Genomic DNA, 16,587 nt, shown 5'->3' on the forward strand with positions numbered 1-16,587 from the left:
AGTCACGCTGCTGCCGCAAGTCGCTGCCGTAGCTCCGCTCTGCTCTAGCTTTAGGCTAAGATTTTACGTCCCAAGGCCGCGCCAAGTGCACGTGCGTCTCACCGTTACCATAACGACTGGTCCTCCCGACAGCAGATCTTCGCTGCCCTATGAATGTCTGAGCAACTGCAGCTCCGGGGGCTCGGGTCATTGGCTGGTAACTAGGCTTTGGCGTGGGATTTTAAAACGTGTGTCTTTAAAGCTGTTTATGATCTATCAGAGGTTCAGTCTTCATTTACAGCCTCAGTACCTGGGGCGGCGGGTCAAATTCTGTTCATTCCGATTCCTCCGGACGCTGCGTTAATCTATTTAACAAGTCCTTTGTTCTAATAGAAAACAATGTCGATGAGCACAAAGAAACCCCAGACAAATAGACGTGTCAGGGTACAACCGAAACTAGGTGGTTATACAGACTGACAAAAATGGCGCTTCAGAGGCCCAACCAATGTATGTTGAAGCTGTATGCTCCCAACATTAACTTCTAGGGCCTCTGCAGGATTCAAAAGAAATTAAGACATAGATCCAGCTCCAGAAGGCTTACAATCTGATTGAAGATACACACGAAATACTCAAAAAATTGTGACGATTTTGTGGCGCTAAGTATAATAGGATTCAGTGGATGAGAACGTGGACAAGTAAATAGAAGTCTGATGGAAGAAATGAAATTAAAACTAGGCATTTTATTTATGTACAGTGTTTAGGTGGGACAAAGGAGGAGGAGATTGAAAAATCAGGTATTCCTGAAAATGACCAACTCCTAAAATTTTCAAACATTGAAAAATACTGTAAACTCTTATTAATTTAGACCAGATTTCAATTAAAAACTCAAGCACTTTTTTCGTAAAATTAATATTTTCCACAAAAATTCTGAGGAACTACAAAATACTAGGAAGCCTCCTCCCACCAAAAAAAAAGTTAAAATTACATGTGCAACTAATGTGTGGTAATAGGAATTGTAATATTTGATTGTTTGGAACACCTTATTCCCCTACCAATACAAATAATAGTTGTTACTATATCTCTGATATCTGGTAAGTTTGAAGTTGCGATGGGTGGTTTATGAGGCTGAGGCTTTCCCACATTTCCATTTAGATGTTTTTCACCTTATTACTCACATATCTTATGATTAATAGGTAACTTTCAGTCAAGAATTTTTTGCATTTGCTGGATTTTACTCTTAACTGCTTATTAGTGAGCATGGAGTCAGTGTTAGAAGTGCAGTCAGGTTCCCCTAACACTTCACTTAGGTCTTAACATTAAAGTCCTAAAGTCTGGACTTCTAAAATTTGCAAAGCTTGGTCCAGTTTGTGAGTAGATCTGTATCTGTGAGCTATGGTGCCAGCTCATCTGGTATTCTGGCCTCTGCAGAGCTGTACCCTTCATGCAGTGGTTAGGTCCTAGTCATGACTCCCTAGAGGTCATACATAGGAACAGAATTAAATTAAGAAAGTTCTAACAAGTCTCATTAAAAACTTCAGTCTGGGGAGAATCAGACTGAGAGGAAATTCTGCTTGAGAGTCAAGGTAGAGCCTTACCTACCAGCCACTTTAGGACTTCAGTAGAAGCAGAAAAAACATTTTAGAGTTTATACTTTCCAGGAGTCCACCTTGAAGTCATATATCTGAACATATCCTAAAGTTGAATGCACTCCTAATTAGATGGACTGAAACCTCATTTAAAATATTCAACAAACTTTCAGAAGAGCAAGCAGAACACAGGCCACCCAGAAGGCTACACACAGCTCTCGTGGAATTCTCTCTGATACACCTCCTCTGATAAAAACACAATGAAAAAGAATATATGATTTACCTTTCAAACTGTCTGTGAGTGGAAGAGCAGATTTCAGATAAGTAGGAAAGAAGTCAAGGAGAATTTACCCACAGAATAGCAGAGTATGGTAGATTGGAGTATTGCTCTGAATTCTTTACTCTCTCCCTTTGCACATGACTGTGCAGTACCTCCTGGAATAGGGGGGTAGGCAGAGTATACGTCTTAGTCCTATTGGTCAGGCTTGGTCAGGTGGCTTGCTTTGGCCTGTGGAATGATATCAGGTATCAAAGCTTTTAGGTGTGCTTGCATGCTTTTGCCTCTTGGTCTTTTCTATTTTTCGTAGGAAAAACTACCTCAGGTGGCTGCTGTTTCCAACATGAGGAAGACATGTGGATCAGATCTGAATCTGCATCTCAGTTGAAGTGTGGAGTACTGCTAATCCTAACCAAACCCAGGAGAGGCAAGTGGAAACCAGCTGAACAGCAGGCTCTCCACAGTCTTAACAAGAAAAAGGGTTTTGGTTAAAGCTGTGAGATTTTGGGGTGCAATAGTATTGGAGCAATAGCTGTCTAACACACCAAGCAAATAGATTGGGCAAAATTTTATATGTTAAATGTGAGCAAGAGAAAAACATCAATGAAAATTATAAAGACTACTCCTGTAAAAGGAAGGAAGGATGGAAGGAAACTAGCATGTAAAAGATGAATGAAGTACATGACCTGTAAAACTTAACCTAAGGGGAAAAAAGAAAACTCATATAATTTTTGTGCTGTAGAGGAACTTATTAATAATAAGAATATGAATTTGGTAGTACAGGAACTTAAAGGCAAGATGCTAAAATAATGTATTGAGGGCTGAGTCTTGCCTTGTTTTTTTCACTACTATATCCTTAGTACTTAGAACTTTGCCTGGTGTACTATAGGTAATCAATAAATATTGGGTGAATAAATGAACTAAAATGGAAATAAAAGAGAAAGGAAACTAAAGACCAAAACATGTTAAAGGACTAATGAATAATTAGAAGCACAGAGAAGCAGACTAGAGAGCTGAAAATCAAATTACTGATTAGAAGAAAGGATTGAGATAATCACAGAGAATACTGAGGCAAAGGACAAAGGTATAAAAGCTCTTGGAAGATAATATATGTGAAAGAGGTAAAGATGGTTCAACATAAGATTAATAAGTGCCCCTGAAACAGAGAACACAGCAAATTGAAGAAGAAATGTTCTTATTGATATAAAAAATAATAAAGGAGGAAAAATCTATAGATTAAAAGCATATACCATGTTACATGGAATAATTTTTCTATAGAACAGTCAACACTAAGGGATATATCCTGGTTCAGTTACTCAGTTTTCAGAATAAAGAAAGAATTGTTTACGTACACAAGCAAGAAACAAAAGTTGGGGGGCGGCATGGAGAAAAAACAAGGCTCCTTTAGATTCATCTATAATACATTTAGTATTTGACGACATTACAAAGATACTACAAATTTCTGAGAAGGAATAAAATGTGTTCCAAGAAAAATATACTCCTATGGCTTTCAAAGTTGTCATTTAAATATACTTTGAATTTGTGGGCACTCTATCAATTTTTATTCCTGCTTGCACACTGCATTTCTGAGCCCATCTCTTTGTCATATAACTTGACAGACACAGCCAACAGCAGCTAACATGTTACTGACATTCTTTCTTCCAACCTCTTCACCTAGCATTCACCAGCAAATCATCTGCTTTCCAGGTTATCACAGAGTTTTCCAAAAATTTTTTCAATAGGTTTGCCCCTGAATAACATAGACAACTATCCTCTCAGTTTCCAATACCAATTTTCTTGACACTCGCTGCTTGACCACTATGCTGGTGACTTATATTTTATGTTTTGTTATGGCAGTACCTAAGTCTGGACCTAAGTCTGTATAAGTCAGGATAAATTTTATTATGCTGTGGTAACAGCCAACCCCCAAATCTCAGTGGTGTAAAATGACAGTTGTTTATTTTTTGCACATGATACATGTCCATTGGAGGGGGGAGTCTGGTGGCTATGCTTTATGTTATCTTCACCCTGGCACCCAAGTTGCTGAGCTACCACTCTTTGATAATTCCTGGGTTTTGTGACAAAGAGAAAGACAACTCAGGAGGGTCTTGTACTGCAATTAATGGCTGCTGTTAATTCACTGGCCAAAACTAGTCACATGGGCTCCAAGTAATCATAAGGGGACCAAGAATTACAATTTCTGGGAGACAGAAAGCCAGAAATATTTGATGAACAACATTTGTAAGTGCATCACAAGCACTCTCGAACATGACACCAAAACACAGTATCTGTGATAGGCAGCCTCTCAGATGGTACCCAGTGATCTCTGCCTCCTATTTTTTTTTGAACTTCTCTACAGATGATCTGCCTCCTATTTTTGTGTAATCACCTTCCATTGAGTCTGGGCTGGACCTAGTGGTTTCTTTCTAATGAATAGCATCCAAACACAGCCCAGCAGCCATCCTGAGTTGGGGAGACAGAGGAACGAAGATAAGAATGACAGCAGACTTTCTTGTTGGAAACAATGCAAGCCAAAAAACACTGTAGAAGAATATTTAAAGTCCTTAAAAAAAAAAAAAACCCACAAAATTGTTGACCTAGGATTCTATACCCAGCAAAAAGAATGTTCAAAAATGAAGGTTAAGGAAAAACATTCAAAAGGTGAATGAATTAATCACCAGAAGTCCAAAATTTAAATGAAAACCTTCAGATAAAAGGAAAATTGTTGGATGGAAATCTGGACCTACTCAAGGGGATAACACTGAAAATATTTATGGGGGTATATATAAAAGAGTTCTCTTGAAAAATTTCCTTAAGAGATGATTGCTTAAAGAAGAACTAATAATAATGTGCAGTGGGGTTTATGGTAAACGTAGATGTAAAGTACATGACAACAAAGTAATACAGGGTGTGAGAGGGGAAATAGAGTATATTCTTGTAATTTTCTTGTGTTGGAAGTGGTATAATGTTACTGAAGGCAGACAGTATAAGATGTATTCTTCCTTTCTCCTTATTCCTGTCACTTGGGAATTTCAAGCCCCTTTTGAGGAAACAGGAGAGAAGAGGTAGTCCAGGCATTAGAGAGAGGGTTTAGAGAGTCCTACATAGGAAGAACGATAAAGAAATTTGTAAAGGTGCAGTTTGAGGCTTTTGGCATAGGATGAGGACATGGCTAGATTGGATTAATTTGGGTTATTAGTCAAGGGAAAGTCTGGAAGACAAAGGTAATGAGGAGACTGGGATATAAAGTGAGGAGAATCTCGTGATTTTGTGCAGATTGATTAGACTGTCGGTTTAGAATAGATACAGATAAAGTAATTCATAGATTAAAATATTTAATGTTGGAAAATAAACAAGGCAATGACAACAAGAATAAAACAAACTTTAGAGACCATTTTTTAGCTAGGTTTCAGCTGGTTGCTGGAGCTATGAATCGTGATATTGGTTAGCAGGTAGGAAATTATGTGAAAGAATCTTCTGGTGTCACAATTTCTGGGTATCACTGGAACATTTGATCATCATTCCTTTGGCAATTCCAGCCTTCTCTGGAAGGTCAGTAGAAGCAATTGATTTATTCACCTCTACAGGAATCAGACTCGGCCTATTTTGGTAAGTCTGTGTATCCTTGATCAAGTTAGCTGAAGCTTAATACTTACATATGATAGCTAGTTATACTAAACCATAGTTTTTACTATGGTTTTACTAACTTGTCATTGAGCATAACACTTTTTTCTTCGATAATGGACACACAGTCTATAAAAACTGTTATATAATATTCAAATTCCAAAACTTTTAATAATTTAGTTTTATTATTACCACAATAAACACTTACTTATTGGGCATAGAAAACTGCACTAGGCATAAGAAACAGTTACAAGACATTTTTCATTTTTCCTGCCCTTTGCTGAAGACATGTAAATTTATACAAGATAGAGCTATTAATTACTCACTGTGTCCCAGACACTGTTCTAGGTATTAAGGATTTAATCAGTGGTGACAAAGACAGACATGGAATGGGAGTCGGGGGGACAATGATTAAGCAAAAACATTTACAAAAAAATTAGAGTACTGGTTCTCAACAGGGGGAGATTTTTCTCCCCTTTTCTACCAAGTGATATTTGGCAATGTCTGGAGATATTTTTGTCGCAACTTTGGGGTGGGGTGCTACTGGCATGTGAGTGAGTGAGTGGAGGCCTTGGATGCTGCAAAACTTCCTACAATGCACAGGACAGTCTCCTCCCTCCTAAACAAAAAATTATATGACCCTAAATGTCAATAGTGTCAGAGTTGAGAAATCCTGAATTAGAGTGATAATAACTGCTATAAAGCAGAAGTAGAGTGCTAAGAAAACATATAATGGAGGGTTTATAAAAATCTTCTCCGAGAAAGTGAAATTTAAATTCAGACTTAATGAATGAGTTGGCCCTAACAACTAAAGTGTGGGAGCAGTGAGGTGGGGAAGAATTCCAAGCAGAGGCAACAGTAGGCAGTGAGGAGCTTATTTTGTGTAGTTGTGTGTGTGTATGTGTATCATATATATCGTATGTATCTCATATATACATTACATTGTATATGTGTATGTATATATTTAATCATGCTCAGTAGTATCTGCTGAGTAATAGCAGTTAACATTTATTGAGCCTGTACTACGTGTTAGGCACTGCATTTCACATGTATTACTTTATTTAATCCCCACTATTACCCTGGAGGTAGATAATATTATTAAGCTCAGGTTATCTTTTTTTTTTCTTTTTTTGTGGTACGCGGGCCTCTCACTGCTGTGGCCTCTCCCTCTGCGCAGGCTCAGCAGCCATGGCTCATGGTCCCAGCTGCTCCGCAGCATGTGAGATCCTCGCGGACCGGGGCACGAACCCGTGTCCCCTGCATCGGCAGGCAGACTCTCAACCACTGCGCCACCAGGGAAGCCCCAAGCTCAATTTATCTTTGAGAAGCATACTTGGTTAAGTACCTTGCCTAAGATCACATAGTTGGGAAGAGCCAGAGCCAGGATTTGAATCCAGGTCAGTCCAGCTCTTCCAAGGCACTTTCTTAACTAATGCACTGTAAATGTAGAGAGGCAGGGGGTAACAAATAATCACCAGGAAGAGAAGGAATAGCTGTAGGTATCAGGCAGATGTGAAACTCCTGTACTTCAAAGGAAGACAAGGGTTTAGATAGGCAGAGAGGCAGTGGGAGCTCAAGCTTGTCAATTGTCATAACCATTCAAAGGAAAACAATTTTTTTTCACATAACATAAATGGACTTCAGTTATGTTAACCATGGGGCACAGTTTACTTTATCATCTAGTGGCTATTTTATATTTGCTCAAGACTTAAAATTGTATGTAAAGGAGAGTTATATAATAGAGTATTTATGTACTTTTATAGATATTTAAGTATGTCGTTTTCAGAATGTTCCTATATGCCTATAGCAAAATTAATATTAAGAATTTCAAAGAACTATTTAAAAACAACCCACCCCTCCTCTCCATTATTTTAACTTTCTAATCTAGGTTTTCAGTGAATTATGCCTTTTCGGTTTGGGACCCAGCCAAGGAGGTTTCCAATGGAAGGGGGAGATCCTTCAGTTGGGCTGGAGCCTGGGCTGAGCTCCAGTGCTTCCTGTAACGGGAAAGAGATGTTACTAACCAGGTAAAAAGTCTTCTTGTCCTAACAACTGAGGAGATATGTAATGGCTATCATCAATGCAAGCTTTAGCTGACATTCAATTAGTAAGAAAGAAGCCTAGGAGCATTGCTATTATTAAATTAGTATTACCAGAGCCTAGGTTTTCTTAGTATAGAGTCTGTATATTGTAAGTCTGAATGATAGACCAATTTTGGGGGGTAAATATTTAGCTAGTTTTTTGTTAATAGTTTCAAGATTATATAACATTCAATCAAATAAGCAAAGCCTTTAGTGCTGTTATGTGCAGGGCACTGTGCTAGGCCTAAGGCTACAAAATATGAAAAAGACTCAGACCTCAGAGTCAGTGTCACTTTGGCTTTGACTTGACCTTTGGCAGAAGGAGAGTGATAGAGAGGTGAAGATTCTATTTTTGCAAAATTGAAGAAAACTATAATAGGATTTATTCCACTTTCCTTCTGTTTACCATAGTACATTGTTTGATTTCTCATGGCTTGGAATTTTCAGAACACAGATTTAAGCTTAATAAGGTAGGTATTTTAAACATCAGAGTTATTCAAGGATAAAATAGGCTACTTCGGGAAATACTGATCAATAGTCTTTAGAAATGTTTAAGGTTGGGTTATTATTTGATGAGGATGTTGGAGAGGAAATTCAAGCACTAGGTGTATTTTTAGACTAGATGTTATTTAAGGGCTCTTTTAAACCTGAGATCCTATCAACATTTGAATAGTATGTGGAATAATATGTTCAGTTTTATATTTTTCCACAAATAGTCTAGTTTTAAAATCACTCAATTGGAGTGATTTTAAGGTGCATTTATGTATGAATTGCCATAGTATTATCACTTATGTTTATAACTATTCACTCCCCCCTGCCCCACTTTTCTTTGCCATTTAGCAATCACTGCATACCTTTCAAAAGAACATCTGGAGGGTTGTCTTTGTATTTATAAGTTTCTTTTGATTAAATGTATGGCACAACATTTAACAACAATTTCTTTGCAATGTAAGTCTAAAATGTCTGCCTCATTAGTGCCACTGTGTTATATTTATTTTGTGACATTCAGAGATTTCAAAAAGACTTAAAACAGTTGAATGAATATACACTCAGACTTTGGTTCTCTGAAAAAAATTTCCTTTTTCATATCTAAGTACATGTCATTTTCTCTTTTATTTAGGCAACTCTGAAGATGCCCTGGAAATCATTGCCTGACAATAACTAATGTTCCCATCACTGTCTTTGCAACAATGAGAAAGCCACCTGCACAAAGCAGCAAGGAAATGCATCCTAAATGCCACCATTAAGTCTTTTGTAGAGGTTTGACTAGGTCAAGGGTAATGGACCAGTATCATCTTATGATCTGGTAAGCAAATAAAAGTGGTGGCACCTTTGGATGGTGACAGTAGTTGAAATATTTACTTTTTGTAGGGAAAGACCGGAATGTAGTCTGTAAAACATGTGTAGTGATAAGCCATCAGTTATGTTTGATAGATAAGACAGAATAATATTTCACCTTTAGAAAGTGCCTTAGAGATCATCTTGCTCACAGTGGATCATTAATATCAACAATTCACAATGAAGCTTAAGCCACCTTGATTATCAGTCAGGAAGGGCCCATTCTAAATGCTTAATGTGTTTTGCACTGATTTCCTTTGCTTATTTTTGGGTTGCTACTTAGCCGAATCCTTTCACTTGAATAGCCTAAGCCAGTTTCCGTCTTTCTGTCTTTTGATAATGTTCTGCCCAGGAATGATTATATTGGGTGAGAAATGGAGCCCTGTGGCTTATGCATTTTTAAATAATACCCAAGACTGAAGGAAATTCTTAGTTCATGGTTAATCTGCAAAGCATATACACTGCTATCATATGGGAGCTCAGGTTATTGGTTAAATTTATTATAATGAGGTCAAGGCTGTGATTCTAACCCCTATTTTTCCAGGAAAAATGATGTCTCATCATCATACTGTTACCTCAAGTCCCATCCAGTCATCTTGAAATTGTCTACAGTTAGTATTGAGAAACCTCAGATTTTATTTTTTAATTTTATTCGATTGGACTTAAGGTTCAGTTTTGAGGTGTAGGCCAGCTCTTTCTCTTTTCTTTTTCTTCTTGTAATAGTTCCAAGAAAGTCAGCTTGCTTTCTTTACCTCTTGATGGTTGCCACTCTTCATCCCATGAAATTTTTTTTTCTCCAAAAGACTGACTTTAGTGTCAGATATAGTTTCTCCAGTTTCTTGTCTACTTTTCTGCTCCTGAAGATATATACATATATATATAAACCTTTTTAAGTGAAAGGTTTATTAGCTTATAATTACATGCATATAGATGCATGTGTGCTACATGAGGTGAAAAGAAAAGCTTTTCATCAGGGATTTATAAATGGAGAAATTCTGAGAGCTCACACAGTGCTAGGAGATGTTTGAATTCCAACTAGCCAGAGTAGAAAGACCTTATTGAACCTGTGGGGCATTGAGTAGAGTCCTCAGAAAGGTCATGTCTTAGTAGGAGGTCTAAAGTAGCACTAGATTAAAGGTTAATGTATACTAACCTTAACAAAGTTTAAAAATAAGACTTGAGAGAATCAAGATGATCCATGAGTAACTTATTTGCCAAATAAAAATTTAATACTCCTCAAAGGAACAGAAAAAAATCCATTAAGGAAATTGCCCAAGGCTGGGGAAAGAATCATGGGAAAGGAGAAAGGAGTAATGAAAAATTCCTCAGAGCTCATACAAGGCTGGGAATAATTTGTGATTCAATCATAGTGGAAAGAGCTTTTAATATATGGAGTAGAGTCCTCAGTGAGATATTGCCTCAGTGGGGGTGGGTTTGGAGTGGAGGATAGCTTTAGACTGAAGGCTGCTCTGGACCTGCCCTAACAAAGCTTAAGAGCAAGAGTGGAAAGGGTCAAACTGATTCCAAGTAACTAAATTGCATCCAAGGAGGGAAAAAAACCTCAAAATTTAAAGAACTACAGTAAAATCCAGCACCAAAAATGTAAAATTCACAATGATGGTGTCCAATAAAAAATTACCAGGTGTGCAAAAAAGAAGGAAAATGCAGTCCATAGTCAAGAGAATCATTAGTCAATAGAAACAGATTCAGAGTGCTGGATGATAGCATTAGCAGACAAGCTATCATAAGTGTTCAAGTAGTAGATGAAAGCATAATCACAATGAAGAGAGAAATGGAAGGTATAAAACGGACCCAACTGAACTTCTAGTGATGAAAAATACAATCTCTGAAATAAAAATATACACTGAATGGGATCAAGAACAGATTACACACTGGAGAAGAAGAGATTAATGAACTTGAAGACATAGCTATACAAATTATCCAGAATGAAATATGAAGAAAAAAAGACTGGAAAAAAGAGCATAAATTTTGTGTTTTAATAGCAAGCAGTCTAACATATATGTAAGTAGCTTCTCAGAAGGAGGAGGGAGGACAATAGAAAAATACTTGAAGAAATAATGGCCACATTTTTTCCAGATTTGATGAAAACTATAAATTCACAGGTCCAAGTAGCTTAACTGACCCCAAAGAAAACAGACATGAATAAAACAAAACAAACAAAAAGCCATATAATTAAATTGTCTAAAAACCAGGGATAAAGAGAACATCTTAAAACCCGATAGTACAAAAGGACACATTCATTCAAAGGAACAACAGCAACAAAAAGAATGAGAGCACTTTTAATCAGAAAGCATGCAGGCGAGAAGGCAATGAAGTCAAATCTTTAAAGTATCTCTCAAAAATGGTGAAGTAAGGACTTTTCATCAGTACTAGAAGCAGATCAGTAGATCAGTACTATAAGACATGTTAAAGGAAGTTTTTTCAGGCAGAAAAAAATGATACTAGATGGAAATTTGTATAAGGAAATAAAGAGCACCAGAAATAGAAAATATGTGGGTAAATATAAAAGACTTTTTTCTCATTTTTAAACATTTATTTAACAGGCAAATGACTATTTAAAGCAAAAATAATAACAATAATTTATATAAAAGTATAATGTATGGTAACAATAGCAAAAAAGACAGGAGGAGGAAAATGGAAGTTTACTTTTGTAAGTGTCTTCGATGATTTATGAAATGGCATAATAGTATTTGAAGATTGATTGTGATGAGGTAAATATGTAATTGTAAACTTTAGATTTATCTCTAAAAGCAAACAGTAACAGAGAGCTAATACACCAGTCAGGGAGATTAAATGGAATAAATATCACTCAATCCTAAAGAAGGCAGGAAAAGAGGAAAAAAAGAACAAAGATAATAGATGTAAACCAAACCATATTGACATTTGCATTAATTACAAAAGGTGTAAACACTTCAATTAAAAGACAGATTATGAGATTGGCTAGAAAAGAGGATGGTGTCTACATGAACCTACGTTAAGAGTCTCATGCTGTACTGATTGAGCTAACCAGCACTACATGAACCTACTTTAAATTAAAAGTATAAAAGGATAAAAATGGATATCCCATGTAAACATTAATCAAAAGGAAGTTGGAGTAGCTATATTAATAATAGACAAGAAGATTTCAGAGCAAGGAATACTACCAGAAATAAAGACGGACATTTCATGATGATAAAAGGGTCATACAATCTTAAATGTTATGCAGAGCTTCAAAGTACATGAATCAAAAACTGATGGAAAGAACAAATAACTCCACATTTATAGCTTAACATTTTTAACAACTGGTAGTAGAACAACAGTACAGCAGAATACTATACATTCTTTTCAAGCACACATGGAAAATTTACCAAGAATAGACCATGTTATAAGCAACAAAACAAAGTATGCAGAGTGTGCAAAGTACGTTCCACAACAGAATTAAATTCAAATTCAACAGAAAAATGTCTGGAGACTCTCCAAATATTGGAATACTAAATGAAGCACTTTCAAACAACTCATGAATAAAAGAAGAAATTACAGGAGAAATTAGAAAGTATCTTGAAATGAATGAAAATGAAAACAACATATCAAACACATGGGGTACAACTAAAGTAGTGCTTAGAATTAAAGCCTTAAATTCTTTCATCAGAAAAGAAGAAATGTAGGGGAATTCTCTGGTGGTCCAGTGGTTAGGACTCCAAGCTTCCACTGCAGGGGGCACAGGTTCAAGCCCTGGTTGGGGAACTGAGATCCCCACATGCAGCACGGTGTGGCCAAAAGGGAAAAAAAAGAAAAAAGAAATGTCTCAAGTCAATTAATCTAAGCTTTCACCTTAAGAAAGAAGAAAAGATGAGCAAACTAAACCCAAAATAAGCAGAAAGAAAGAAATAAGATGAAAAAATTAATGAAATAAAAGACAAATAATAGAGAATAACCAATGAAACCAAAATCTGGTTCTTTGATAAGACCAATAAAATTGATAACCTCTAGGCAGAATTAACAAGAAAAAAGGACACAGATTACTAATATCAGAAATGAGAGTGGGACTTCACTGCAAATTTTAAACATTAAGAGGATAAATAGAGTTTTTCACTGGGATGAATTCTTTAGTCTTCTAAGGCTTCTACCTTGAATAAATGCCTTCCCATATTCCTTACATTCCTAGGCAGGAGCTTTCTGTGAAGGGAATATTATAAACAGTCTGAGGGCAACCCTGTGGCATCATGCTTTCATAACCTTCCTTTAGGTTGGCATCAGCTCACGAATCATCCATCTTTAGACATGATCATTTGAAAACGTGTTCTCTGAGATTGCTGATTTAGCTCACTGTAAGCTCACTGTGGTCTGGCTGGGCTAGTGAGGGACTCAGTGCCAAGCAGCTACCATCACTACACTTCCTTCCTTGAGGGATTCAGTTGCTATTCTTCTGGTTGGTAGTGTCATGTTACATTCCTCTTCAGTGTGAGCCTCTCTGTCACATGATTTGGCAGATTAGCAGGCTTTCACCCCTAAAACTCATCTATGCTCTGCCCACCCCATCCTGCCCCCTAGCAGTATCCTCTGCGAATGGTGTCCTCTGGTGTTGTGAAGTTTACAAATTGAGTGGCCTTATCCATGGTAGCTGATCTTTTCCTCTACTTTTCAGGACTTGAAAGGTTACCAAAGACTTGAGGGAATGCTTCTTGTCTCTCTGATCAGCTATGCCATTTTTTCCCGTAGTCTTCTCTCCATATCTTCAGGCAAATCAGAGATCCCTGGGGCTCAGGGGAACCCAAGTGGAGAAGTCAGTATCACTTTTTCCTTTCTGAAGATTGCCAGGCACTTTGTAAGTGATTGCCTTGGGAGGTGAGATGAGGGGGTAACTTTTATGGAAACTTGGCTTTCCTGAAATTTACTCAAAGAATATTTATTGAGCATATACCTACATGCCAGGCATTGTTCTAGGCTCTTACAACACATCATTGGATGACAGACAAAAATTTGTGGAACTTACATTCTGGACAGTGCCTCTTCTGTTGCCTTTATACAGACTGTGTGTGTGTGTGTGTGACATGTATGTAGTGTGTTGCGGGCATTGTGGTTTTACATTGCTAGTTATACTGAAATGACTTCTTTGAGCCAGTCCTAAAGAGAAGGGATTGGCTTCACACCTCAAAGTTTGGTGAACCTAAAATGTGTATTTACTGCTTTATGGTCCTAGTTATAGGCTGTAGTCACCAATTAAGGTAAGCAAAGACCCTACTTAACACCCTCTACTACCATGCTATGTACAAGGAAGTGGGAGCCCAGAGAACAGAAATAGCCCAGTGTCTTCTGAGATGCCCCCTTATACAAACTGTGTGCTGAGAACTGAGGTGGTTCTTACTGGACAGAGGGTAGGTGGATATATATTATTCTATGTTTACAGAATGGGAAGTATGTGTCTATAAATGTGTATGGTAAACACTTAAAACCATTCTTCTAGGTAAGATCATTTTGGCTTCAGCTATTATTGCTATGGGCTTGATTCTTTCTGTGTTTCCCAATTCACAATTTCAAGAGAAAATTTTCAGTTGTTGGAACTCATCTTTTCATACCACCAGATAGTGGGATGTTGCTTCACTGGAAAGAAATAGGATGGTCCCCTTACCCAATCAGCTGTGGCCATGAGAGGAGGAAGTGGGATACAGGCCCAAATAGGGCTGCTTCTTCAAACTGGGGCTATGGGAGGCCTCTTGATTTCCAAGGTGCTCTAAACTGGCAGGGGCCATGAATGACTAGTCAAAATTACTCTGAACATCCAATCTATATCTATATCTATATCGATATCTATATCTATATCTATATATATTTTTTTGCGGTACACGGGCCTCTCACTGTTGTGGCCTCTCCCGTTGCGGAGCACAGGCTCCGGGCGCGCAGGCCTAGCGGCCATGGCTCACGGGCCCAGCCACTCCGCGGCATGGCTCACGCGGCCCAGCCACTCCGGCACTCCGGACCGGGGCACGAACCCGTGTCCCCTGCATTGGCAGGCGGACTCTCAACCACTGTGCCACCAGGGAAGCCCCTCTAATCTATATTTCTATGTATGAAGTTCCAATATACTGTGATTAACTAAAAGAAAGGAAATCATACTTCTTTCTCCCTAGACAGTTGAGAGAAGATGGGGTCCCATCTAAGAACTGAATCAAGCTCTTATAAATGGTAAATTCAAGGTTTCAGAAGGACATTGTGGTTAAGAGGGTCAGCAGATATGGGTCAGTAGATTCTTACTTGCTGAGCATAAGAATGTGAAATAATAACTGCAAAGAAGTGGCCCTGTAAATTGCAGAGAAGATAGAAGAATTTTTGTGACTTTAGTCTGCATATATGTGAGTCTGCGTACACACTTGCTGTAGTTACTGGAGGTCTGGCCAGGGTCTGGGCCACTGCTGAGAATGAAGGGCATAGAATGGCCCTCTAGGATGTCTCGGGAAAATCTCTTGGAAAAGAAAATGGCAGGCTGTTCCAGAGCTGCTGCCTCCATCTTGGGTCTGTTGTAGGGAGGACTGTGAAGGCATAGTGTGTCTTAAGCATCGGTCCAATCTGTACTGGTTAAGGCCCTAGACTACTGGATTCAGAGTCTTTAGCTCAGAAGCCACATAGGCCCAGAGGCCATAGCTCTCAGAAGGTTTTGTTTGGTCAGCCCAGTATTTTGCTCTTGTGATTGCTGTAGTTTTAATTTTAATTACTTACTAACTGAAAAATCAGGCCATTTCAAGCCCCTCAAATTTCACATTTCCAGCTTCTTTTGGAAATTTTGGCCCTTTCGATTTTCTCAGTCAGACACCACCAGGTTCCCGCCATGATACCTCTCTGGCTGTATAGGTGGTTGAGTCTGTGACTCCAGCTTTAGAGACCAGTTGAGAGTTGGCCTGAAGGCAGACAGTCTCCTGGGGGCAGGAAGCAAGGGGACAGTCATACTACCCCTGGGGGCAGGCAGCAGTCCTATTTCCAATTCTGGCTCCTCAGTCTAGCTGAATGACAGGAGGCGAGGTATTTAATCGTTCTAAATCTCAGGCTTCTCATCTGCAAATGCCACCTCACAGGATTAGTGTGATGATCAAGTGAAATCTGCTTTAATTTAGCTTACTGTGGAGGCTGTCACTGAGTAAGTCCTCTATGGATATTAGCTATTTTTGTTGATCTTCATCATTATTATTAATGTACCTGAGACATGAGGGTAGTAGGGGAATGTAAATAATTACATATATATGTAAGAGATTATTTTATTCCCTTAGTAATTCCTCAAAATACTTTATACTCCCTCCCCATACCCCAAAAGTCACTCCTCTTACGTACCTTCAATCCTGTTGATATGAGGGTCTATTTTCTCATTTTGTCTTCATTGTTGATTATCTTTTCATGTATAATTCTTTTATTTCAGTCTGTATATTTTAATATTCTACCAGCTAGTCAAGCCTATTTTTCCTTTTCTAGACTTTATTAATATATATATACCTAAAAAATAATTATAAAATTTTAGAAATAAGACTAGTTGTGTTGCAGGTATGTGGGGGAAAAAACTTTTAATAAAAGGACTTCTATACTTTTAAGTGGAATTGTATGACTTTGTCTTATTCTCTTTGCTATAATGTCCTTCATGATTCCTACAGAACACACAGTAACAATATCCTACAAGAACCTCCCCTCATGCACAATTTTAGTTTTCTTTTAAGGAAGA

At 37.9% G+C, this 16,587-nt stretch overlaps 1 protein-coding gene across 1 annotated transcript; it reads left to right on the top strand.

Moving 5' to 3' along the window:
* Nucleotides 1-61: 61 nt before the first annotated feature.
* Nucleotides 62-16,450, top strand: FAM229B (family with sequence similarity 229 member B). Its single transcript, XM_030882812.2, is given in 3 exon segments — nt 62-196; nt 7,355-7,493; nt 8,668-16,450. Coding segments are annotated over 2 exon segments (252 nt in total). The 5' UTR covers nt 62-196; nt 7,355-7,368; the 3' UTR covers nt 8,795-16,450.
* The last annotated feature ends 137 nt before the right edge of the window (nt 16,451-16,587 follow it).

The sequence above is a fragment of the Globicephala melas genome, chromosome 14 (genome assembly GCF_963455315.2).
Source record: "Globicephala melas chromosome 14, mGloMel1.2, whole genome shotgun sequence".
Taxonomy (NCBI): Eukaryota; Metazoa; Chordata; class Mammalia; order Artiodactyla; family Delphinidae; genus Globicephala; species Globicephala melas.